Raw genomic sequence first — 26,530 nt, 5'->3', positions numbered from 1 at the left:
CCCTCTCCTGTAGGCACAGAGGAGTTACCTGAGCGGGTTCACCTGAGGGCAGGGCACAGCCAGAGCTGCTCCCAGAGATGGCAGCCGACCTTTCCCTCTTTACCCTGCTCCGTGGCACTTGTTATTGTTTAGAGTTCCAGCACTCCGTACTCTGCCTCCAGCTGCAAACTCGAAGGAAGCCTTTGGTGCGGGAATGTTGTTGTTAGTCAGTGGTGCTGACTGAACGCTTGTGCTGGTGCTTGCCGGGCTGTCACAGCTGTTCCCTGAGCGTTCCGTGTCTCCGTAAAGGGAAGCGTGCTCAAAAAAAACAGCACATCATACACTCAGAAAACAAGGTGAAGGCCAGCATGATCTTACTTAGCATTCTAATGACCCTGATGTCAAAATCCATTAATTCTGTGCAGATTGGGAAAACAAACAGGATGGCAGGTTTGTTGAATGAGGGACTGGCTCTGCATAATGTTATTCAGTATCATGACTGGTGTTTGGTTTTTTGAAAATTGAGATCTTGCTACAGACTGTACACTATGCTTACTAGGCAGCTGCTAGTTAAAATTAAAAAGAAAAAAAAGCAATTCACAGTTGCACTATCACCACAATTTTCTTCCACTTGGAATCCAAAGTTCAAGACAGCAAAATCCTAGTTTAACATTGCTAACACAAATAGTTCTGTTTATGTACCAGAGTTTTGAGGAGCGCATCAACCAAGGAGCTTTCATCTTCCTATCACATCATTGCACCCGTTAGCTGTGCTCCTTCTAACTTTACACCAGCCCAGGGCAGGGCATGTTAATGTGCAAAATTTGCAAAAGTACAGGTCTTTAATCAACAACAGAACTCACAATGGCATAGGTTATGTGAAATGGGTACAGAAGGACACAAGGTTGGCTTGCTTTGGTCTCTTTGGCGTATACAGATTGCCTACTCCAAGAGCACAATTATCCCAGTGTTTCTGAAGCAATCAATCATGCATTCTGTATTCTCAGTGGTCTGAAACAATGAAGAGCCCAGCTGATGCTGGTTGATGGTAACCTGGTGAAACTACTGAATGTGTGCCATAAGAAAATGGCCACACTCATTTTCAAAATTGTTTGTACTGGTCCTGGACAAATATGTTAATGCCAATGTGTAAGTAGATTTCCTAAAATGTTTATAAAAAATTGAAGTGACATCTAAACTTAACTTCAAGACACTGGAGTGTTTGGCATTGACACCTGGTAGTGTTACACAGTCATCTGTGCCCGATAAAATAATTCTGCATAAAATCTTTTTCTACTACAGTAGTTTCCTCCAGCAGCAGTGTCATTAATGCAGTGAGAGCAACTCACTGTGGACACCAGAAGCATGAACTGTTCTGCAAAGATACACATTTCAAAATCAATTGACACTTAAGAATTCTGCAGTCTTAGAAGGGACAAAAGCCATGTCAAGGGCAAGTGCACTGTACTTCACAATCTCTCACTGCCTCCTCCAGCACACTGCCCTCCCAGCTGCCAGCAGCTGAGGCCTTTATATATTTAGCAATGATCCTCTCTTGTCTGTCTTCCAGGAACTTGTCCCATCTCCCCTTGACCCACAGGATTCTGTTCTGTGGCAGGAGTTTCCTGGCTTCACTCCCTCTCCTGGGAGGGATGGGGAAAGCAGAAGGTGAGAAATGTGTATCCACAGGGGCTGCTATTCTCCTCTGAGGCTCATTGCTAAGATGGATTCATACCATCCAGTCGTCCACTCCAACCACATTATCCTTCAGCATTTTTACCAAGTCCTTTACATCTGAGCAGCACCAGCTAGAAACAGCTCCCTCTTTGAGCATGAAGCCTAATTGTACCAAACACAAGAAAAACATTTTTTTTTTAAATCCCAAGTAAACAGTCTGTATTCTAACACACAACAGGTCTGCACCAATTAAATACAGTATGGCAGTATATAAATTACAGTTCTTTACAGTAAATAGTAAAATACGAGAGTCCGCTTACTGTACACAACAATCAAAGAAAGAACAGCAGCTTTCAGTAAGGTCCCAGGTATCTCAATCATCCACTTGCTAAGGAACAAAAAAAAGATACAGCAGGCCATTCACTTCACTCAGTTTTTACCATGTTGCTTTACAAATATCCAGAACACTTGTACAGGCATCTACAGTATCTACATGTGGAACAACCTTCTTAGGAATTCATGAGCACCAGACATAAATCCCTCCATCATTCCCATTATTAAAATAAACTTTACAGATTAAAATTACTTTAGCAGGTTCTATTTCATCTTGATAATAAACCAGCAAGTAACAAGTGCAAAGTTTGCAGTCATGATCCATTTACTGCTTCTTTATTTCCCATTTCTCCCCACCCCACACCCAAAAAAACCCAAAACCCCCTAAAAAACCCAGAATGTTGTCCTCTCACACCCTTGCAGTAATACTGTTTCTACAGTCAAACTGCCCAGCTGGCTTTTGCTAACATGTGAAATGCCAGACTCATAGCTTCAGGCATCGTCAGTCATTCCCATGCCAAGTCAGCACAGTGGCAGGCCTCAAGGAAGACAAAACATATGAAGCAGTTGGATATCTCAGTGTGCTTAAACACGGAAGGCTGCACGGTGCCCAGTGACTGAAAGGAACATGGCACCAAGTTACCAGTTAAAACATTTACAATAGAAAGATATAAACAGCAAATATGTCAGTCTAAAACAAGTTCTTTGGTAATTAAGAACAGCGGTTGGGTTTTTGTTTTAAAGAATACGGATTCACATCCTGGTTTTTCCTCAATAAAATATCTTTTGTTGTTTAAAATATATCTCCCAAGTTGTTGTGTAACAAATAGTCCAGTACCTCAGTTATCTACAATCAGCTTTAACTGTGTTTTAGTGTGCAGCCGTATCTGCCCACTGGCAGACAAACTATAGATACACATTCATATATATATAATATATATATTATTTATAAAAAATTAGAGCATTAAGTCAAGGACTCTAGAGAATACACATTCCATATGGACAGGTTAAAATGTACAATAGCTTCAAAAATCCGTAGAGTTTTCTACACAGTGATGCGTGTAGTAAGTGCAAAAATACTGCGGTTTAGTTAATCCAGGATTTCCTGTTTTCCTGTTTCCTAGAAAAAGCAGAAGCCGCTGCATCTCCTGAATGGCAGAGGACGTCTCCTCCTGTCTTGGGAGTGGCTGATGAGCCTTGAAGCACAGAACTCTTCCGTTTCTCTGAAGTGGAAGATGCCTGAGACCGGGAAGTGCTATTCCATTTCCTTGCGGGAGCTGGTGCTTTGCTGAGGCGCCCGGGACGAACGAACACACCGTGCCGTGGTTTGCAGTGGAAGTACTCTCTGCCTTTCACAATTCCATCGTGCTTCCCTTCAATGGAAAGAAATGCACAGGATTAAACGCTGATGCTGCCATTAGCACATACAATTGAGGCGCTGAAGTGTGAATAGCTTTGGTTATCTGTCAAATAGTCAAGATTGTTCCTGCTGAGTGACAGAGCCAGATGCTTGCCATACACTAGGGAGAACAAAACTTGGAAAGGAGGGCTTAAAATGTGACCAAAAAGATGATTTTCTAAAATATTGCTTTGTTAACTAACAGTTTAAAAAGCCAAGCTTGTGTTCATATTGCAAAATAAACTGTCCTCAAAACCATTTGCTTGCAAAGCTTAAAATTTAGCTGGAGACAAACTTCTGGCATAAGTGATGTTACCTGTTAAACTACTAAAAACATATTTTTAAATTACCTGAAGCATTTCTACAGAAGTTTCTTAACACTCGCAGAGCACTGACTTTTTCCAACCCCTCTGAAGTAACAGAAAACCTGTGCTCTGGAATTCATCTTTCCCCAGTAGAAAACAACAATACATCTCTAAAAGTCACTGACACCAAACCTATCTGACAAGTGAAGCACACTGTTGATACTGTTCATGAATGTGTACACAATGATTTAAAAATAACATGTCAACTTCAGGTTTTGCTTGTTCCTCTGACCTGTGAAAACAGATAGGTACCAATAGGGAACTACTACAACTTGCAAAAGCAGGGCTTTCAGACAGTTAAAAGTGGATCAGAGCATCCCTATAACCAGAAAGCTGATGATTGGGCACCAATCTTCAGGAAATGGGATAGATACCAAGTTTCAGGAAACGGGAAGTACTTCCCAGGACTGAACTGGACAAAATGATTGTACTGTGACTTTAAAAATTGGTCACACTAGCTGCATAGATAACCCAGAACACATTTAGTCTTACCCAGCTGAACATTGAGTTCAACTCCAACCCAAATTCCAGCTGAAAAGTCGACCGTTCCAACGTATCTCACTGTGCCCATCTTATTACTTCCAACACAGACTTGCTCGCCCACGGCCACCCAGCTGGGCAAGACGTGGGCTGGATCTGCAGAAGCACCTTCTTCACAGTCAGAACCATCCAAGTGGTCCTTCGTAATAAAATCGTCCATGGAAGTGTCGGGATAAGTCTCAGGCTCTGAAGAGTCTTTCAGCAGTCCAGAACAAAAAGGGCTTTCCCCAGCATCCACAAGCCAGCTGTCACCTGCTGCAGAGCTCTGCTGGCCCAGGCACGGGCTCTGCCCCTTGCCAGGGCCCCGGGGTGACTCCGAGGCGCTCGCTCCGTTAGAGGACAGAAGGGAACACGACTGTGGAGCTGTTGAATGGTCAAAGTCCTTCCCATCTTCAACGCCCATGAACTCAGTAAAGGAGTGATCTTCCACAATGTCCGTCGTGTGCTCAACCGTCACCTCGTGTGCTGAAAATTCGATGGTGTTTTTCCCATCCAAGGAACTCAGGGCTGAGAGGGATCCAGCTCTGGGTAACTGCTGAGAGTCTCTGTCAGTGGCACTGAGTGACAGTGGTACTTGCTCTGTTAAGGCACTGTTTTCTTTCAGTGGTACCACAGGTAACTTTTCTCTCACTAACTCCTTTTCTGACTCTCGACATTCCTTGTTTAAGGAAGATCTTAAATCTTGTGCAAGGGATGATCCCAAGGGATCACTAGAGTCCAGCTCCTTGGAGTGACTGGCTAGCTGGTCTGTGCTATCACTACAGGGAACAAGCATGTCAGACAGGGTGGCATTAGAGGCACTGTGGGAAAAGTAGCCACTAGTGATGCTGCTAGTGGTGGGGCTGCGGGACACCTCTTTCTCAAGAACACGTGAGCTCATGAAGTCTGATTTAGAGGAAAACCACTCCCTGTTCTCCAGGCTGGCATTGTAAATACTGAAGTCAGCAAACTCCTCCGGTACATAAGGCCGGAAATTTTGAAAACTTTGTGGACTTATCAGTTTCTTATTAATGGCCTCCATCTCACTGTCTTCCTCCTCAGAGTCCTGCAAATGAGAAGAGGAATTAGGATTAGGAACCTGTGACAGTGAGGTTCCCAAAATAAACTAAGCATCCTTGATTTTTTCCTTTCTGAGCATGGAGAAATATGTACCTTTAATAGTCTTTATTCTGAAGAATGGAGGACACCATTGAAAAGAGCTGCTGGGAACATGTCCTATCTACACTGAGTACACTGAGCTATTCAATTTTTAGGAAATAAATTCTGAATAGTTCAGAAAATATAAACCAATTAAAGGAAAGTTACATATTTTCATACACAAAATTTTTTCCCCATGATTTAGACTAATTAAACCTACTGAAGGTATTTTATAGAGTTAATTCACTACCTAACAGGATAAACACAAATATGGATGGTAACGGCCTTAAAGAGTCCCTGCTGCAATACAGGTTATTTAAAACTCTGGGATTATTAAAAACTTTGTACAGTGCGATTTTCTATTAACCTGATATCAGCAAGGCTAAATAATTTTGCTTACCCCTGGCTATCACAGCTGAATATGTTCAGGATGTTTGAATGTACAAGAAAAAAGATCAAATATTACAGCAGATCTTCAAGGAAGCATTTTTATGCAGACATGTACGTGTTTGGAGGGAAATAATTGACACTAATCATCCTAGCAGAATTTGGAGGTGCCTCTCTGATGTGTGGGGATGTGTGGGGATGCACCATGGCTAGACCACAGATGTGGCTTTCACAGAGTCCATATGAAGCTGAGAACTTCAGTCTGTAAAGATGAATCTGAATCTGGCAACATGGTAGGGCTGCTCCCCCAAGATAAAATACTGCAGGCAGGACTCTACATGGGTGCTTCTTTAAGTACTTCCTTCATTATATACATATATATCTTTATTTACACATATATATGCAGGTATAAAAATAGGTGTATGTATACACACATATATATAGTAAAAATGGTTAGTTTATAGGAAATTTCTACTACAAATAATTGTATTTTAGGAAAAATAAAAAAGGCTGATGTCCTTTAAAGAAACTGTAGCGCCCATTGTTTCTCAGTTCCTTTATCTGCATCACAGATTTCAAACTCTGATCAAGGCAGATCCTGTGTGATATCTGAAGTGCCTGGATGCTTTCAGACACCTGCTGTGATTCACCAATGTCAAAGGAAAAGCAGAACAGTTAACCAACAGTTAACAGAGTACCAATACATCAGTTTAAACATCCTCTTGAAAATGTTTCCTCACTTCAAAGTAGCCAAGACTGCTCAAATAACTTTGTATAACAAAGCTTCCAGTGCCCAGACAGGGAACAGATTTGCTCAGTTTGCCCATGTCAGAATAATCACAGAATTGTTTGGACTGGAAGGCACCTCTTGAGGTCAATTAGCCCAATCTCCCTCTGCTCAAGCTGGGTCAGCCAGAGCAGGTTGTCCAAGACAGAGTCCAATTGGGTGGGTTTTGAGATCTCTACAACCTTCCAGCACAACTCATTCCAGTGATTGACCCCCCTCACAGCAGACTAAGTGTTTTCTTGTTCCATCTTGTGGTCAGATGGAATCTCATGAGTTTTGATTTGCTCATGTCCTGCCACTGGACACTGTTGAGAAGAGTCTGCCTTGGCCCATTGGGTGTTTTTATATATTGATAAGATGCCCCTGTGACTGGTCTCCTTAAGGCTGAACAGCACCAGATATTCCAGCCTCTCCCCATTTGTCAGACAGCCTGTATCTGTAAAAAGGTCTCATGTCCATTCTTAGCAAATATAATTCAGTATTGCCCATGCAAAATAGCCTCTTAAGATGACTCAATATTTTCAATAATATTAAGTTTTTTGTTAGCACAGCTATCAGTATCTCAACAGGATGTCTCTACTTGTCTAAGTATATCTGACAAATCCAACCACATTTCAGATTATTAATATTTGATCAAGTAAAGGCTTGGTATCCTTTGCTTTCTAGTTTTCATGGCACTCTTCCAGAGTATTTAATACAGAATTTGGATGAAGGCTTTAGTTTGCAATTATTTATTTCTCTGAAGAGGAGCAATAGTGTTATAAAATGTCATGTAAGACTACTGAGTATTATTTATACTCTTGACAATCTTGCTACTTACATCGGAAATGCACAGCTCCTTTGGAAGTAAAGGAACAAATTAATACCTACTTTATTGAGACTACAAATATCCTTCCAAAGCCTTATGCAAAGTATCTTTTTTGCATATTGCAGGATATGATTTTCTCAATCATTCTGCTTACTTCTTCCCATTTACCCATTTTATTTATTCAAAACTAAGTTTTGTTCTATGCTGAACCTTATAGTTTGGGTGGTTTTTTTTAAACATTAAAAACTAAGAATTTATCAAATATAAAGTTGAAAATTATGCATGAACTCCAAACTAATAAACATTTAATTAGGAAAGTATTTCTAGTTGATATTAGCTAAACATCTCCTTGAGACCAAAATGTATTTTTGTAAGAGTTCTTTGTGCCTCCTTTGAAACTAATAAGATTCCTCATTTGACTGAAAAAACCTCACCTTGGTGGTGTCCATGTCCAGAATCAGACTGCATAAAGGCTGTAACTGAGAAATGGTTCTACAGACACACAGACACTGGTGAATGATGAGGAAAGGCCCAACAAGTAACCACAGTGTCAGTCAAGTGCCATTTCAGGGTTATCTGTCATCACAAGTACAAAAGCTCAGCTACAGAGAACCAGCCCTCTTACTAGAACATGGGCTCTGAAGAACACTGTGAATAGGTAAGGAGACACCACCTTGTGACAAACAAAAAGGTGCCCCTGGTGGGGACAAGACATAGTTCCTTTCAGAGCTCATCTTAAGTTTCCTGATGGGGAAATTCCAGAAACAAAGCAATATTAGAGTTTTTCAAATTTCTGTGGATGTGAGATGGGGCAAAAAAGAAAGAAGGTGCCTTGTACAGCTCAGGCTATTGGTATAAATAAAGATAAAATCTTTGAAAAACTGGTCAAGAAATTTCAGCAACTCCCCTGGGATGTAACAGAATGACTATAATGAAAAGCAGATTTAAGAACTGGTAACAGAAAGTCCACAACAGTAAGAACTAATGAGACAAGACTATGCATCAAGTTCTAGCAGTAAAGAAGCAAAATAAGCAAGAGCACAGAGCAGCTTCCTTACACCTGTTTTGCATCTGCATTTTCAAATCCCTAAATTACACTTCTCAAGTAACCTCAACAAGTTAGTTCCCATTTTACTAATTTAAAAATCAGTCATACTTATCTAGTGGTTGCACCACAGGTGCCTCAATTTTTATTGCCTGCTAGAAGGGCTTCCTCTTAGCAAACCCTCTCTTAAACATGTTAATTACTGGTAGTATTTAGATACACTTAATATGAGAACATTTAATCTGACCTTAACATAAGTCATTGTATTCCTATATTATGGAGAACATGCCCCTATATATATATCATGCTGTTTGGATACAGCTGCAATATCAAGCATGTGTAACTACTCTGAAATTTCAGGTTGAATGCTCTATTTCAGGCCAATCAAAAATATTTTTGTTAACTGCTTCCCCCCCCGCCTCTTCCTTTGGCAGATGTGTTTTGAATATTGGAATACTTCAGTCTAGTTAAAATATAGGACTCACTGCAGCTCTGAAAAATGGGGTAGCCTGGGAAGCCTACAGCCTACAAAGGCTTCTTTCCTAAAGCAATAAAACCCCCAGAAGCATCACTTGCTAAACACAACACCCTAGGCTGTCTGGGCTACACAACCAGCTTTGTCAACCTCCTCCCCACTAGCAGCTGCTCCTTCTTGCCTGTCTTCCCAGGACCCTCAAGGGTCTAAAAAGCCATCAGACAGAGGAATAGATCCAAATGGAAAACCCCATAGTAGTCAAGCCGTCAGCTGGGTGGATCAGTTCCCTTGATCTGACTTCCTATGCAACCAAACAAAAAGCTGTGTTGATACAAGGGAAAAGTCAGTAGGAGTCAAGCAGCTGAGAACTGAAAGAACACCTATTTCTATGGCCCTGTTTGCTACTGCAGGTTTAGAGTGTTCAGTGAATTAGTTCCCCTCTAGCTGGCAAAGCCTGGTGGCAGGATGTTGCCCTTTCCTAGCTCTGAAAGCTTCTGTGTATCTGTGGAAAGCAGCACAGGCAGTGCCTGGGTTAATTCAGGGCATGCATGGGGTGGGACTTTGTTTTCACCCAAGGGATTAGAACTGCCCTCAAGTTGCTATGGAAAGTTTTGTAACAATTTATTTTCCAAGGGATGTTTTTTCAACCCACTAGAAGATTTTTTTCTTCCAAATACCTTCATGCTATTTGTATCAGTGACTCAGTGCGAGTCAGCACGTCAGCTACCTAATGGAAAATTAACATGATCAAGAATAAAACAGCTGCCACCCAAACCCAGCAGCCAAGTGTCAAATATATACAGCAGAACACTCAGGATACTTTGGTCTAACAACTGACAAAACAGCATTAGAAATCCAGAAGAGGTTTTTTAATGGCTTGGCTATGTGATAGGAATGAAGATAACTGCTGAATAGAAGAACCCATCACTAGAATTTTGTGGAAAAGTGTCCCACTGGACTTACAGGAAATAATTTGAAGGTTCTGAATTTTAAATCTAAAGCTCTGATTAAAGCAAGTATTGCAGCCATGTTCCACAGCCCCAAAACCAAAACCATCATACAGCAGAAATGATGATACACCTTTTGTTGAAGCAGCAGTGAGAAGAGGATTTAGCAAGTGAAGATTAAAACAAAAGCCCTCCACCTCAATTTCCACCTGAATTATGATGAAGACAGGCTGCAGGTTAATTAAGAGCGGCAATCTTATTTTAGTCATATTACTTCCATGTCAGGCAATGATAAGCTTTTATAGTGTACCCACACCTAAATGCACGGTTACTTACACCAAATGGGATCATTCCATTTACTCTGGGGTATAGTCACAAAATCTAGGTAACATACAAGGCATATTAGAGTGACAACAGCACAGCTCACTAACCCATCCTTTACTTGATCATTTCTGCCCTGTAAATACTACAGCCTCCCCTCTCCCCCAACCCCACAAGACATATGACATATAAACATTAAAACCCAAAACAAAACAAAAACGGAACACCAAACCCCAGTAGAGTTAGTTCCAATGACAGAATGCACTTGCAAGCCAGGCAAGCAACTGTTACAACCATAACCTACAATCAGTCACAAGTGGTTATTTCCACCTCACAACTACTTTTTCCTGCTGGAGTAGCGTGAGTGCCTCAAGCCCACCACCAGGCCTCGAGACAGAAAGTGGTACAAAACTTACAATCTTCTCCTCAGGCACGCTGCTGGCTCTGCTTCCTGCAGGCACAGCACAGCCAGCACAGTGCACCTGAGATGGAGGCATGCTCTGCAAAGGTTGAGACACACAACACATCACACAAACCACAGCTCTGACCACGGTGCTAACTGGGTGCCAAGTCAGAAAGGTGTGAAAATGTGATGAAGGTGAAACACCCATGCTGGCCATACAGACATCAAAATTCAAGTTAATGGGTAGGGGAACTCATGCACTCCTCCCAGAGTGTGAGGGTAGGAATAAAGGCCAGAATTATAGCCACCCCAGAACAGTTTCACAGAATTATATTTCATCTATTAAAAAAACCACACCAACATCTTACTGAAGAATAAAAAAAAAAAAAGGTGTAAAGGTAATAAAGTAGTTACTGCTACTTTAAAATAGAAGTATCCTGTAATGGAGAATATATACCAAGAAGTAAAAAAACCCCAAAATCCACAAACCCTGTATTCAGGTAAAAAACAAAACTCCAAAAAGCAAAACTCCACCAGATATAAAGAGTGACCCGAATACTTTCACCAGAGAAATTACAAAATTCTGTTGCAACAGATGCAAATGATTTGCCAAGTACACAAAATCACTCCTTCTCCTATAAAAAAGCAGGTGGTTTTCAAAGATTACCTCTTGACTAAGTAGAGGTCGGCTTTCAAGTGGGGTCTTCCTTTTATGTTCCTCTTTCACTGGCATTAAGGGCTTGAAAAACTTTGGTGGCTGGGGAGAAAATGCTTTAAAAGGGCTGGTCATTAAAGTATGGGAATTCTCTGCTACAACACCTAGGTAAAAAAGCAAAAAAAGTGTATTTCAGTTCTTCTTATCCTGACTGCGAGATCGTATTTCAAAACAACTGAAGGTTAAGCCATGCTAATTGACAAAGTTGCTGGCCACAGAAAAATCTCAGTATTTAAGTATTTAACCACTGGCCTAGGCATGAAATAATGCACAGCTCAGTGAGATCCTCAGAGAAATCTGGAAACAGAAGGAAAGCAGAGAAGAGCAGTATCTGCCCCTTCCATTCTGAGGCTCCAACATTTCTCCTTTTTATCTTGGTCATAAAAGCAGTGGGAAGTGTCCTTGAAAATAGAACTGAGAAGCTCTTTGCTTCCTGTGTCTCACCTGACCTCTGCCCACAAGACTGCAAGTCTGCCCTGTAACCAAACCAGCCATCCAGAACAGGCAGCATGATCAAAAAGGAAATTATAAGCAAGGAAGAAATGAATAAACCCCCAGTCCCACTTTATCGCAGCAATATTTCTACCTCCACTGCCTGTTCAATGTGACCTGAAGGAAACAAGGCACTTGTGACACACTGACAGGGAGGCACAGACAATATCCACATATCATGTAAAGAGCCTGTCTAAGGACACTTCCCACTTTAATAAAAGCATCTTCATCTTTAAATTCATAAAATAACAGCAGCTGCATTCTGTTCTTTTGTGTGTGTTCGTGCAGTGTTTTGTTTTGTTTTGGGTGGGATTTTTTCTTTTTTTTTTTTTCTTCTACAGTTTTGATTTATATTTAGCACATTCTGTCCACCTCTTTTACTGCCTTTCCTGGATGTCTTATACATTTCTCCTTTTCTCCCCTATTTCCAGCTTATGTTTAGTTGTTTAAGTAGAAGCTGAGTAACACAATTATTAGGAAAAGAGCACTGGGAATTTAACTTTCATTTTAATGCAGTAAATAAGAATCCACCAGCACTGTCATTTACATGTATGAAATCTCACCAGTGCCATCTTTGCTCTTGCGAGGTGACTCCCTGGGTAAAGTACCATAGCATGACACATCTTGATAACTGGAACAACAGTCAGACATATCTAGGTGACTTTCAGACCAACCCTAAAAAAATAAAAACACATAAATCTGTATTATGATGATGCAGGCAAATATGGAAAAAATCAATAGGTAAACTCAGGTGGTTTTTTTTAAGAGTCAACCAAATCCCACAAACCAAAGGTATGTCAATTACTGACTTCAGACAATTTTCCTATCACACAGAAATGCATTGTTTTAAAGGCAATTAGCTGGTCAGAGAAGTAAGAGTTTCACTCTGCTTCTTACATATCAGTTTATGTAATTCTAATATGAAAGGCCGAGAAGCAATAAGGTTTAATGCAAAATTATATGTAATGGGTGCAGAACTTCAAAGATATATTACGTAAATCAACTGCTTTCAATGTTATTAAAAGGAAATACTATTTCTATTTTCCTTTTTTTTCTCCCCAGTTCTCAAACACATTTTGCTTCTGGTGGGGGTGGGAAATCTGGGAATGTGAGCTGTTTGTTGCTATGTTTCCCTACCTTGTCATCTTCATCGCAAGCAGAAAGATCCAGTCGACTACAAGACACCTGTGGAACACCAACAGACAGAATGACAAAATGCCTACCCCTTATTTGTGAGATGCAATACCTTGAGGAAACACTATGATCATTTAGTCCTAGTTAACTGTTTTGCTTTCTCTTTTCAGACCAGATTATGTATAAAGACATCTACATTTCTGCTGTATGAGTGAATGAGAGAGCACATAAAATGGAAACTACCCTTATATAATGAAAAAAGTTAAAGGGATTTGGAGGTAAGAGGAATATGAATCAGGGCAGTTGTCATCCTGAACTACTTCCCAAATTGATATCCTTGTAAAAGGAGAAGAGTTTCAACCAACCCTCCCCTCTTTCCTGAAAACTTTGTTATCTCCTAGGACAGACAATTTTGGGGATGGGATTTCACTTCACGTCCACTTCCCCACAGGCTGGTTAGTCCCAGCACAGAGCAGTCATTACCATATCTCCTTGTGCAAGCATTACATCAGCACAGAGCCAGCAGCCCCTGCCCCATCCATGCTAGTGACAAAGGCTCCTTACATTGTGCACGTTCGGAGTGCTGATGCTCCTGCGGATGTTCCTGGCTTTGGTGGAGAGAGCCTCTTTGACAGTGACTGCCTGTGAAAACAGAACAAAACACTAACAGCAATGCCATGGTCTCCTCAGGAGAACCAAGCAAGCAGGATAGCAACTTTTTTTCAGTGTAGCTAACAGCAGCAACCAGGGCTTGCATTCACAAATCTTAATTTGCACACACAGCCACCAAAGCTTCTGTCTGAAATTCATTCTTTGGCCTTTGCTTGTTCAGGTTCTGAGTACTACATCGTTGCCAACTTTTGTTCCTACATCCACCACCCCTGGAAATTTGTATTTCACAGAACTTCATCTTACATGTATCTGTCCAATGATCTCTAAAAAAAAAAACCAACTGAAACAAAAAAAGCCACACAGTATTTTTAAAAGATCAGTCATCTCCTCTTGAATTCTCATAATCTCCTCTGGAATTCTCATAACCCAGTACAAAGGTTGCAAGAAATGCCTTTTCCTTGCCTGTCTTAGCCGTTCAAGGCTCAGAATGTTCTCCACTTGCAGCACACCACGTGTGTATTTCTCGATGTAGGTTTCGCCATCGGATGTGCCCTCGTTCTCACTCCTTGCAGCCATCAGCGCTAAGGTCTCACGATCCTCAATTTCTTCTGTAGCCTAGAGTACAAGTTACACCATTCAAGGTTTCAAAAAGGAAAGCCAATTGTTTTAGCTCACTTTTTTAACCAGTTCAATCCAGAAATTAATTTGAATTGGGCATCTTAAACTTAACCAGCAAACCTAATTACAGTGAATGATCCAGGGTTGTTCCATAGAGATGCAAATGATGCCGAAGAGATCAAGCTTAGGAGAAGTTTTGAGCATTTGCTGTAGCAAATAACTTCTAGAAAAAATGCATATATAACCTGAAATTGTGTATGTAAAGGCACAACTAATGACAACTTCCTAGGCAAGGAAATGTAATTTCCTCCCTTAAAATATGCTGTGATTTCCCTAGAGTTTAAAATTTAAGTGGTGCAACAAAGTGACAATAACAGGGTTTCAAGACTATTTATGTTTTCATTTGTCCAGTTTGTTTACTTTTAAAATAAATTTTATAGTACATTTACAACTTGTACAAACTTTTTTTCTGTAAAAAGTAATTTATACTCCTGTGAAACTCAGATTCCCAGTTATTCTGTTTCCACAAACCTGAACATTCCTCTGAGTACCCTCTATATTTCCCTTCAGGCACTAACAGGCTTTCAAAAATAACTTTACTACAAAAACTCAGTTAAATACAGTAGAAGAGAAAATAAAATCCCCACAGTTTTCAACTGTTTAAAGTTAAATACAATCTCACACTGAACGTCAGTATTATCCACTTTGGCAACCTGCCCCATAGCAGCAAAGCAGGACATTTACTTTCTAATCAGTATCACCCACTGCAGTAGGTCAATTCTGTTGGTTTCTGTGAATTTGCCAGAGAAATAGGCTATGATTTACCTTTGGTATATTGGATACTATTTCATAAGTCACTCCACAGGCATAATATATATTTTTCAAGGATATTCTCCTTTTCAGGCTCTGGGTAAAACTCTGGAAAGAAAGTAATTTTCAGTTACTGTTTTAATAATTATTTATGACATCCTAAGAAATAAAAAGGTGCAATGAAAAATCTGATTATAAAGCCAATCAGAACCATAAATTACCATTTATTAAATTACTTTTTTTAGCATTTATGATATTTTAAGCACTCTTTGCAATATTGTGCTCAGTACACAACACTACTTAGTTCAATTAGCTAAAAATGGACAGTTCAAAGAAATACACCAGTACACACTTCAGTGCAACCTATAAAAATCTCGTTTTCATTTCTCTCTCATAAGAACTGGGGAGACCAGACTCACAAAATTAAGCAAGCAGCTAAGAAAACACATTCATTAAATTAAGAATATAAAACAAAACAAGGAATAAAAGAATATATAAACTTATTACCTGCTTGTTATAGATGTTGGCTGCAATCCTTTTGCGTAATACCAGTTCCATTGCAGCAGGGTGACTGAGCTGCACAGTGGTCTTCACTATTAAGTAAATTCGCTCATTTTGAGGAGTTACCCTATTGAGGTGCACTGAGTCATGGACAGAAGAGTCCCAGGCAGCAGTGGCTGAAACCTATGCAGACAAATTATGTGGAAGAAGGAAAGGATAATCAAAGATTATATTATTCTAAAAACAGGTATCATTTACAATGATTTAACATGAAGTAGAATAATTCCTTAATGAGAGCAAAATCACTCTAATTGAACAAAGTGGAATCAAATCTCCTTTCATAGTAAAGAATTTATCAGAAAAATCATAAAATAGGTGTTAAGATACTGGGGAAAATAATTATGACCACAATCTCTGCACTATGCAAACCCTGTCCCAAAAGGGTTTTCACACGTCTGGAGACAGAAAGGAAAGCAGAAGAAAGACTGGATGAAGGAATACAGATCCTACTGCTACTACATTAGAAGTATATTAATTTCAATGTAAAATCTTTCATCTATGTTGGATTAGGTTAACAGCCCAGACAGAATAAACCTGCACCTGTTCTGCAGAACTTTTTTTCCTTCCCTCTGTCTTCCCCCCAACTTTGGTGTCCTCTTTATTATGGAAACAGTCTCTTAAACAATGGCCTGAGTGGTTGCAGGACATGGAAAGTGTCAGTTAAGAAATTCCAAAATGGATTCAGAACCATTAATTTCCAACAATTCCCAAACCATATATTTAAAAACCAGTAATTACTAGTAGTAATTTGTAGTAATAACTACAATAATTTGTAGTAATTTGTACTAATAACTACAAATGAAAGAATTCTTATTTAAGTATTAAGCTTTGCCTAGTGCACACAATAAAACAAGTCATTTTCTCTGAAGAGTTAAGAGCCTGCAAGAGGAATGAAGAAGGAGTGAGGAAAGCAGGAAAAGGGATTTTGAGTCAGGCAGTTGAATAATTGTTTGCCAAGAGCTAAGATTTGTCATCTCTGAATTAAGGCAAAAGAGCTAACCAGTCATATCCTCTTAAATTCTAAATAATTAGGCTGGAAAATAAAGGCAGCACTAGATGCAGATGGTACTTCTAAGACAAAAAAGTAATAATAATAATAATAATTATTAAATACATAGAAGTAGGAAAAAAAACATAAGAAGAAAGCATTTACACAAGCTGCAGTTGTCAAAAAGGAGGCTTGCTAACAATTTACCTCATCATCACTGTGTTTTATGATCGGCAGATAAAAGAATGGGCTCCCATGCTCCTTTGGTAGTATTGAGTTAACTCCTGATGCATGGGGACCTATAAGTTGTTCATTGGCACTGAGGTCATCAGCTAATGAAACAAATGTGCAAAGAATGAAATAGTTTTATATCAAAGGATATGAATATATAGAGGCAAAATTGTAATAAAGGCCTATCCATACTTCATAATACATTTAATCCTACTTAATTTATTACTACGCAGCATTTGCAGATGATTTCAGCATACAAAAGAAATGGAGAATAGCAGTTCTGGCTACATCACACTTTTAGCTAAACAAACAAAAGGTGTGCAATGACACAATGAACCTGTTTAAATATCCTGTTTGATTTTTTGTCTGCTAATCTCTACTGATAGTAAAAAAAACAAAAAAGAAAACCAAATAACCCACAAACCACACTGCAACAAACCATTCCTTGTGAGCACAGATGAAGGAAGAGCGTATTTCACTTTCCAAAAGTATCAGCTAAAGCAGGTTATTGACACATTGCCTATATAAATATGTGTAATAGGCACCATTCCAGTGTTGGATGTGATAAGGCCTATAGAGCCTCTTGTGCTTTATGTTCAGGTTTTTAATTAGACTTGCTTCCTAAACAGTCCTTAAATGTGGAGCTACCTCTAGTTTCTTGTTACTTACACTGCGTATCAGTGTCTTAAGAATACATATCGGTACTCTTCTTGCATTTAGAACTAAATACCTTGAAATGGAGGAGACTTAAAAACGCTCATTATAGCCTTAACACAGTGTTCATTAAATGAGCTGTTTAAAAGCCTACATGAATATCAGTGGACGAAGCTCTGAAAGCATTGGGAAATTCTCTATCATTGCTTTAATGACATGTGAATTGGTATGTCAAAACACTTACAGGACTACTTCATCTGCTGTTTGATTCAAACTAAGCTTGCTTTCTTCCATAATTTCTGTCATACAGCCTATCACTGAGTACAGTGATGCTGTGTTCCCTGACTTTAGTCCTTACTCTAAAATAGTTGTACTTAATTATGCCAACATACACAACCAGAAAAAACCAAAAGCACCTTAAAAGCCATATCAGACAACGTCATTGCCAGGACTTGTTTGATTTCTTACACCTTTCAAGTTCATTCTTCCATTTAATCATTTATTGACCCAAACTAAGCCCCATTTATCCCTCCACAAGTTTTTTGATCTGCTTTTACAACATACCGTTCAGATCAAGGAAGAGGACAGGGATATGTGTTTCCATTCCTGCAGGTGGAATCCTGAAACAAAACAAACTGCTCACAACAAAGAAGGCAAATTCATACCTAAGCTAATTTGGGCAAACAGATCTCCATGCAATATTCATTAAGAGTAACCAATGGCTAAAGCTGTTAACATTCTGATGGCTACTCTGAATGCCTGTGTGGCACAAACAGCATTTTATCTACACACAGAGCTACATCTAGAGCTTTGCCAAAACTCAATTCACACCACACAGCATGTGGCAGCTGCTGTGAGGACCAGAGTTTTAAACATCCTGTTCTGCTCCTTACCAAGTTAACTGGTTGCAGTCATCTCACATACATAAAGTTCAGCACCCTCCAAACAACTGGATATGTAACTACTGGCAGTCTTTATATCCATAAACACACTTTCAGCTATATGTTCACAGCATGCTTCAGGTGGATAAGGGGGAAAATGGCAAGAAAAGAGTATTGCTACATCATTCCCTGAATACTATTGGAGACATTAGTGTACACTTAATTAAAGGAGTATTTCTTGTCCCTTCTTTCCCAAACCTGACATGTTGTATTCGTCATTTTTGCATGTCAGCTGCAAAGATCTTAGTTAAAACAGAAATTTAAATGTGTTTTAAACTAAGATGAACTAGTTTAGTTCTAGTTCTAGAACCAGAACTAAAGAGAACTATATTACGAAACTACAGTTCTCTTTAGTTCTCTTTAGCTCTAGTTCTAGAACTAAAGAGAAATATATTACAAATTCAGATGAAACAGAGAACACATCCTTCGAAATCAGTTTCTTCCCTCTCTACCCTTTATCAATGACATCATCACGTGTTCTACCATTCATCTTTCAATCATTCCTTTTCTGAAAGGAATCAAACTACTGGATAATTTTCCCAATTGTATAAAATTGCAAAATACTATATTATATTCAAAGGTGATTTTCAAACCTTGAATGCTATTTCAAAGCTACCTCATGTAATGTCTTAGCTAAGCAAATCTTTCTTACATTCAGAACAGCACCTGACCTTTTAAACTTTCTGTCAGCTGAATGTAGTTTGCACTATCACAGGCGAACACTCCAGAACATCCTTAGATTTGTACCTTGCAGAATGCACAGTTTATGTACAAAAAGCCGGCAACTCCAGTGGCTTTTCTGAACATACCAATTTGCGGGGGCACCGGGAATTCCACTGCCTGGTGCTGGAACAAACACTGCGTTCCTCTCTTCCGTCAGCCCCACCCACTGCTCCACCAGCCGGGCTTCTCGCTCTATATCATCCTCTGATTTTTCTATGGTGAGAGAGATTAGGATTACAGATGAGGCACACTTTTTGTGGTATAGGGCATAAAGCACTTATGATAGAGACTTCAAGCTGCAAACCTTGTTTGTTGCTGATCTTTTGGATCTGCTCATCTAAGTATTCTCTGCGTTTTATTAATGCCTCAGACCACCTTTCTCGTACACAGTTCAAATCTTCTTCCTAACACGGAAATAGAGAAGAAGGTCATGAGACTATGTGGGTAAGAATAAAGGGCAGTGGTAATTTAACCAGAAATTTTGTGGTAATTTAACCAGAATTTATATTAAATGGCTTGCACAATGCAGAAAACTCTTTTCCCCCGAATGACATGCACACTGATTAAGTACCTCATCGCCCATGAAAGGAAGTTTATTTACTTTCAAGTTTCAGATTTCAACCAGAGAAAAGAAAATGTGACTGCCTCTGCTTCTGACCAGATTACACACCTCTAATTACTCACAGAAGTGGCAATCAAACTTTTGAATAGGATATGGAAGAGGAAAACCCAGTATCATCAGTTGATCATAAGCTCTCCTGAAGATTAGACAGGTCAGTATGCCCTCAAATCTGCACAAAATTCCATTGCTAGCAGCTGCTATCAGTGCAATTAAAAGATTTCTCATGCAAACAAAACCCATCATGCAATCATGCTTTGTGGTATCACAGAAAATCCAGTTGGTTCTTCTCTGTGATATGTCAGGAAGCGCATAAACAGCCCGCAAGAAGTTAGTACCTTAAATTATATTTTTGAGATTGCTAGGAAACTTAACACATCATCTTAAGGGATGTCAGCATTCTCACCTAACTGGTTTTACTTCTGTTGGACTGACTATTAAAAAGAAGTCTGCTGTGTAGAAATCTAAAATTTATTTTACTGGGGGGGGGGGGGGGGGGGATTTCCTCTTTTGCTCTTTGTCACCTTTTAAAATGAATCTTCTGTTACACTGTATAAATTGTGCCTTATCACAGAGGAAAACAGGGTCGAGGTTGGGTTTCGTGCAGATAAAAGAAAATTGCTTCACTGAGGCTTCTGTATCTACCCCCATTCACATCCTCCACTCTCACTCAAGCATTTCAGAAAACTGCACAACATAAAGGGCTATGGTATTTTTTTAGAAAACAAAATATCTTATGCTGCATAATTTGCCTGGAAAAGATGCCTGCAGCTGCTGGTTCTTTTCCCTGTGATATTCATCAGAAACTGCTTTCATTCTAAATAAGTTTGGAAGCTTTTATTCCCATAGCAATTCATGTAGCCAGTTAGGAGAGCTGACTGCAGAGTACTAGAGAAGAGAGGACACTGTAAGAGTATAAAGTCACAAGGTAAACTGAAATAGCAGTGCTTTATAGCCCAGGTAGCCTCTACAATGCACAGCACGTGTGTATTCAAAGCCGCTTTTGCTTGCTCATTTGAGAGTTGCTGGCCATTAGCATTAGCTGTGCCCCATGCCGCAGGATTGACAGCAAGAGCAGCAATACCTGGTAACTATCCATATCACCACCATCATCCTCCTCCTTCTGGTAGGAGAAAATACATTTTGTAAAACATAAAACCCATGCATTTCACTCAACAGAAATTAACACAAATAATCCAAAACACGAATACCAACATTTCTGCCACAAACTTGTAAAATGTTAAAATTACAACACTCAAATAGCTAGTCTTATTAAAGGTAGAAAAAAAAAATTTTTATTACACTGTAGCAGGTCAGCAATGATTTGAGTATTAGTGAATATGTTTATTTTAAAAATAAAATAATTAAAATCGCCACAGGATCCAGTGCCAGAAAAATGATTGAGCAAGCAGATCACTAATCTCAAGTTTTACAGTTTCATCTGTATCCAAGGTTAGAATTATTTGTGGAACTGAATGCAAACCTTCTTCAAAAGGCACCTTGCTTCCCTGGGTGGCCCATTCCACTTGTTCTTTGCCATCACTGTTAAAATCATGGTTTATTTCCAATATGAATTTGTCCAGTATGAGCTGAAATAATTTATGCTTCTTAAGGACTTCCTTGGCTACGTTGAATAGCCCTTTCACATTCAGTGCTTTGATTCTTATCAAATAACCCTTTCAAAACTGGTTTGGATTCTCATCAAATAACAACTTGGTGCTTTTCGAGAAGCTAAATAGTATCTCACTAAATTTTCTCTAATAAATTTCCTTTTTTTTTTTTTTGCTTTTCCCCTCCTCAATGGAAGGGAGGAAAATTAATAGCACTAGGCATCTAGTATTAATCACCTCTTTACACAAAGGTAAAAACAATTCCCATATTCCTTCTGTCCTGCCATACTTGGTACTTTATCAGTCATAAATTGAGTTATAAGCAAAAAAAAGCAGGTTTAGCACCACAGGCTCACATTACTTGTACTAACCTCAAGCACATGTAAAACTGCATATCGTGTACCGGTGTGCTAAGGTCCCTTTTGGAATTGTGTTGAGCTGGGTCTAGAACAGCAGAACTACACCAAACTGAGACATTAACTGCCTTACCTGGTAACTGTCCAAGCCCCTTTGCAGTTTGGTTGATCTGGCAGTCACCCCACCTACAGAGACTGAAAGAATTGCTTCCACCATGAGAGGCAACGTTCCTGAATGCTGCACGGGTTTCACTGTCACCTGAACTCTGCGAGAATGACCCTAAGCAGGAAATTGACAGGGAGAGAAAAACTGAGAATAAAATTTAAAAATTAACTTAAGCATGAATAAGATGGCAAGGAAAAGATACATACCTGCCTAAGCTGGAAAATTCCCCCTGTGTTTACATCTTTTGCCTGATGGAGTTCAACAGCAGTGTATTCACCCATCTCATTCAATTCTTGTATGGAAATCCACATTTCTATTCTTCGAGTTACTTCATTCCATCTAAAAAGATATCCCCATAAAAACTCATGGTTGCCTCAAAGTATTTGTGCACTGCAGGTATTACAAAACTTACAACAAGTTGATGGAAGCATTCATTTGTCATTCATTTGTACCTGTCTCTCAGTGTCCTAGTTTTTGCATGAAGAGAATCAACTTCCCAAACAGAGCTGCCATTGCCAGTACATCTGTGACCCCACACCTCAATAGCAAGAGCTCCTTCTGAAATGAACTCCAAAAACTCCTCAGTGACATTCACCACATAGTCCTAGCAATGAGAAAAACAAATCACATTCAATCATATTAAATAATTGTATCTCCTGAACTTTCTTCTAAGGACACAAACAATTAACTTCCTGCCTGATCAACCATACAGTTTGCACCACAAAGCTTCACTCTGAACATGAAAGTTGTAAAACCTCATCATCTCAGCAATTCATGCTCCTGCATACCACATTTCATCATAAAAGTGATGTCTCAGCTCCAGTGATCTCTTTTAAGCTACTGAGCTTATCAAACAAGTATATAATCAGCTGTCATTATATAAATGATAGATTTCTCCATACATTAAATTCACATCTGAATTTTAAAGATCCCTAATCAAAAGATCTTTTCCTTTTGCTACATTTTGAAGAAGTGATGAAGTGAAATATTAAGGCATTCTGAAGCATAGCTATAAGTCATTAGTCATATGACTTGACTCCCTCCTTCTTCCCCCAGCAAAACAAGGCTCAGACCCTAAACAGTTTCTCTCAAACATATGATCCTCCTGGTAACACTGTTTCATAATAAAAATACTTACTTTACAGTGAGAGAAGGTCACTGTAAAATGAGCATCTTTGCTCTGAGGTGAAGGCACATCTGGATCTACTACTGGTGCTGCTACTGTTGACTCACATTGATCCCAAAATGTGTATTGACAAAAGACAAAATTGGAGAGATTGGGTGGCAGTCCGGTTGCCTCTTTTATTTTTACCTGAGGAGACAAAATAGATACTGTCATGAATATGACTGTTTCCTCTTCAACTGCAAATTGAAGACCAACAGCCAAGAAGAAGGTTTAAAGGATAGTAAGGATGCTCCCATTTAGGAACATCCTTAAAAATATGATTTTGTATATACAGAAATGTAGACATAAGGACCTTACCCATGTACATGTTTCATTGGGGGAAGCTGATAAGCTCGAGTGGAGAATGAAATACTTTATCACAGAAGAAATTAAATTCATACACCACCCATAGATACTACATTAGATGATCAAACTACAGGAGATAGTGACAGGGAAAAACTGTTTCCCTTTCTGTGTCTGTAAAGGATTGTCCTTGTAACACCAGTATTTATGGTGCAGATCAGCATCTACTGGAAACTAAAACAAATTAAATGAGCCACTGGAAACCACTGACTGGCCTACCCTGAGCTGGAACAAGAGGAGTCCTTTCAGGGGCTTTTGAGCCAGCAATAGTAGTCTACATAGCCTAGTACTTTACATCAGACTGACTACATAGTTACAGAGGCTTGAAACTGTACACTTCATCAGGTGTTGTCACTCACCCTACAGGAGAGCTTTTTCGCTCTGTGAATAATTTCTCCGTTGTTATCCATGACTTCCAGACTCCCACTCTCACTGGAGTTCTCAGATGAGTCATCTGCTTCCACCACACGTTCTGGGACAGACCCGGTGACACGCATTACTTCAACATGCAGCCGCCCTGCCACCTGAAGGCAATTACACAGAGAACATACAAGGCCCCTTGAAAAACACTCAATTCACTGGGGGACAAGACAGCAGGCACCATTTGCTTGCTAAAGCCCTAAGGAGCACAAAGAGTCCTGCAGGAGCTCTCAGCACACCCAGCCCGGCCCTACCTCGCCCTGCTGGCTGATGATGGGCACGGCGTACTGCAGCTTCACGTCGTAGAAAAGGCACTCCAGAAACACGTTGGCGACGCCAATCAAGTTGTGGTTCTCCTGCGCTTCGTAGAAAGGATCACCTCTCTTGCCAATCAGCTTCCTTATCTGTTTTAGAGATAATGAAAGAGATGTCACAAAACCACCAGTGTGGGAACAGGAGATCAAATAACCTCATAGTATTAAAAGATCGTGGCACAAAAATGACTCCACTACCCATCTTTGTTCCTTCCTGTAACACAGGCAGAAAGAGACTAGAATCATATTACAAATTTGAAATGAAATCTTTGAGATGAGACATTATACAATCCTTTCTTTACTAAGGGATATCATAACATGATAGCCTGCATATTTTAGCAATTTCAAGGCAAAGCAGACTTTACCATGAGCAGTCACAGTAGTCATTGATTTCAAGATGTTTCACCTTTTCTGCTCTGTTTATACTTCCTAAACAAGAAGTCAAACCATCCTCATGTTGTGCTGGTCTGGCTGCTACCAGCACAAGGGCAAAGGGAAGGTGCAGGATGATTCCTACTTAAGTCAACAAGTTTTCTTATGACTCCTATAGAGCTGAGATCACACCTGCAGCATTCCCCATACAGCCACAAAGAATTCATGCAGATTCCTAGCACAATATGCACTCCTCAGTGAATTTGTTAGTTCCTTCCCTTCTTCTCCTCTTTTGTCTTCAACACATGCATTTGACCTACGTGTTTCTATGTAGCACATAGAACACATGCATTATGGACGACATAGGTCATGGAAAGAATGATCCTGGCTCAGGCAGACATAATGTATTCAAATATGTGCTATCAGTTCTTACTAAAGTCAGCAGCAAAATCATCGTTGTCTTCAATGGGCACAGATGAAGTGCTTGACCTCCCCTGTGTTATGATTTTAGAGATTCCCATTGTCCCGTCCAAAGCATGTAACAAAGGCACAAGAGTTGTTCAAACATATTTAAGAATGATTCTTGATACAAGTAATTTAGGCGCTTCCTAACAGCCAGTAGACAATAAGATATATTTCCTATGCACTTCTACCTGGATACTTAGATGATGTCTTCTGGAATACCAAATATCAAATCTCTTTCTAGTAAAAAGGCAAGTTTTTGGCAAATCTCATGCTTATCTGCCAAGGCTAATGTGCTACTTAAATTCTCACAAAACCTCACTGGGTTTTGACAGAAATGCTGATGAGACCAAGTATCTCCAATTGATTTCTTCCCTGCTTTAAGGCTGGGAAATATACAAATGAAATTACAGAATATTTCATAATTTAAAATCAAGTTTTATCCCACTCCTATGTTCTGCACCTTAAGCAGCATCCTTGTTAGCTTTGACACACTAAATAACTGTATTTCTAATGGAGCTTGCTGCTTCCATTCAGAGCTGGTGGTCATCTGCATGCCAGGTAAACATATGCTCTTAGTGGCATTGTGAGTCACTACCTCAGCACAATTATATCTGACATCAGCACACTTAACATCTGAAAACACAAATGAGATAGGACATACCTGTGTTTTATTATGTGTGAGGATTCTGAATATTTAGTATTATATACTGGTTTTGTTCTGGGTTTTTGTTTGTTTTGGTTTTTAAAAAAAAACCAAATCGTACCCTATCCTTTCATATACAAAGTCATTGCTCTTGCTGTCTATAACGTATTAAAAGGGGTTTAAAGAAAACAAACTCAATCTTTGATCCATTTCAAGAATACATAAATTACCTCAGGAATTTTCTCCTTCCATTCTTGATAGAGGTCTCTCATGTCAATCAATTTGTTCTCTAGTTTCTCAATAGTCCACACTTGAGTACCTTTTCCTTTTCTTCTCACTTGAATTGCAGGCTCGCTTACTATTGCACCCCTCTAAATCAGAAGAAAAAAACAATCAGTGCAGGAAATGTGCATGTAGTAGTTTAACTCTTCACTCAAACTGCATTCCTAGAAAGGAATAAAATACAGAACATGCAGCTTCTCTCTGCATGCCACTCATGCTACTTCTGTCCTCAGACACTGTATGGCCTATACATATCTCTGAGCATCCACATCTCTTTATCCTTCTCAAACATGACCATTCCCACAGGAACATTAACACACTCAATCAAAGCCCTTAGGACAAGTATATTTTCCTAACTGCTATCATATTTACAGCAGCACTGTAAAACCCTTTAAGACACAAAATTGTAGGAAACTATAACAAAACCCATTAACTTCTGCAGATAAAACTAAAATGCAGGTTCTGCAGCAACAGAACACAAATGTCTCTTCATTTGCATTGCACATATGTTGATCACACACTTGAAAACAGCAAGAGCCATACTTAATGCTCTGTTGCCATTTTTACTTAATTACTCGCTTTCAGTATATTAATCAGGTAGCACTTCTATTTTGCCTATGCATAATCTAACAAAACTAACATTTTATTGGCTCAAGCTGGATGAATGTTACAT

At 39.4% G+C, this 26,530-nt stretch overlaps 1 protein-coding gene across 5 annotated transcripts in view; it reads right to left on the bottom strand.

The window, feature by feature from the left end:
- Window positions 1-2,075: 2,075 nt before the first annotated feature.
- The window catches only part of KIF13A (kinesin family member 13A), a 102,839-nt gene continuing 78,384 nt past the window's right edge, over window positions 2,076-26,530 (bottom strand). For 2 of the 5 annotated variants that reach the window (XM_063159991.1, XM_063160011.1), the window contains 21 exons: window positions 25,806-25,946; window positions 24,036-24,185; window positions 23,721-23,885; window positions 22,972-23,145; window positions 22,286-22,437; window positions 22,040-22,172; window positions 21,801-21,947; window positions 20,786-20,824; window positions 19,387-19,486; window positions 19,169-19,295; window positions 17,983-18,038; window positions 16,741-16,865; window positions 15,492-15,668; window positions 15,000-15,092; window positions 14,019-14,171; window positions 13,509-13,586; window positions 12,948-12,995; window positions 12,374-12,485; window positions 11,271-11,422; window positions 4,246-5,338; window positions 2,076-3,362 (listed from right to left, as the gene is read on the bottom strand). In XM_063159991.1, coding sequence (XP_063016061.1) covers window positions 3,076-3,362; window positions 4,246-5,338; window positions 11,271-11,422; window positions 12,374-12,485; window positions 12,948-12,995; window positions 13,509-13,586; window positions 14,019-14,171; window positions 15,000-15,092; window positions 15,492-15,668; window positions 16,741-16,865; window positions 17,983-18,038; window positions 19,169-19,295; window positions 19,387-19,486; window positions 20,786-20,824; window positions 21,801-21,947; window positions 22,040-22,172; window positions 22,286-22,437; window positions 22,972-23,145; window positions 23,721-23,885; window positions 24,036-24,185; window positions 25,806-25,946 — 3,702 coding nt within the window. In that variant the 3' untranslated portion in view covers window positions 2,076-3,075. Of the gene's footprint in view, window positions 3,363-4,245; window positions 5,339-10,616; window positions 10,701-11,270; window positions 11,423-12,373; window positions 12,486-12,947; window positions 12,996-13,508; window positions 13,587-14,018; window positions 14,172-14,999; window positions 15,093-15,491; window positions 15,669-16,740; window positions 16,866-17,982; window positions 18,039-19,168; window positions 19,296-19,386; window positions 19,487-20,785; window positions 20,825-21,800; window positions 21,948-22,039; window positions 22,173-22,285; window positions 22,438-22,971; window positions 23,146-23,720; window positions 23,886-24,035; window positions 24,186-25,805; window positions 25,947-26,530 lie in introns of all 5 variants that reach the window. The other 3 variants (XM_063160001.1, XM_063160018.1, XM_063160028.1) reach the window with 2 other exon arrangements.

The sequence above is a fragment of the Melospiza melodia genome, chromosome 1 (assembly GCF_035770615.1).
Source record: "Melospiza melodia melodia isolate bMelMel2 chromosome 1, bMelMel2.pri, whole genome shotgun sequence".
Classification (NCBI taxonomy): domain Eukaryota; kingdom Metazoa; phylum Chordata; class Aves; order Passeriformes; family Passerellidae; genus Melospiza; species Melospiza melodia.
This window is presented reverse-complemented; position numbering and strand designations above follow the sequence as displayed.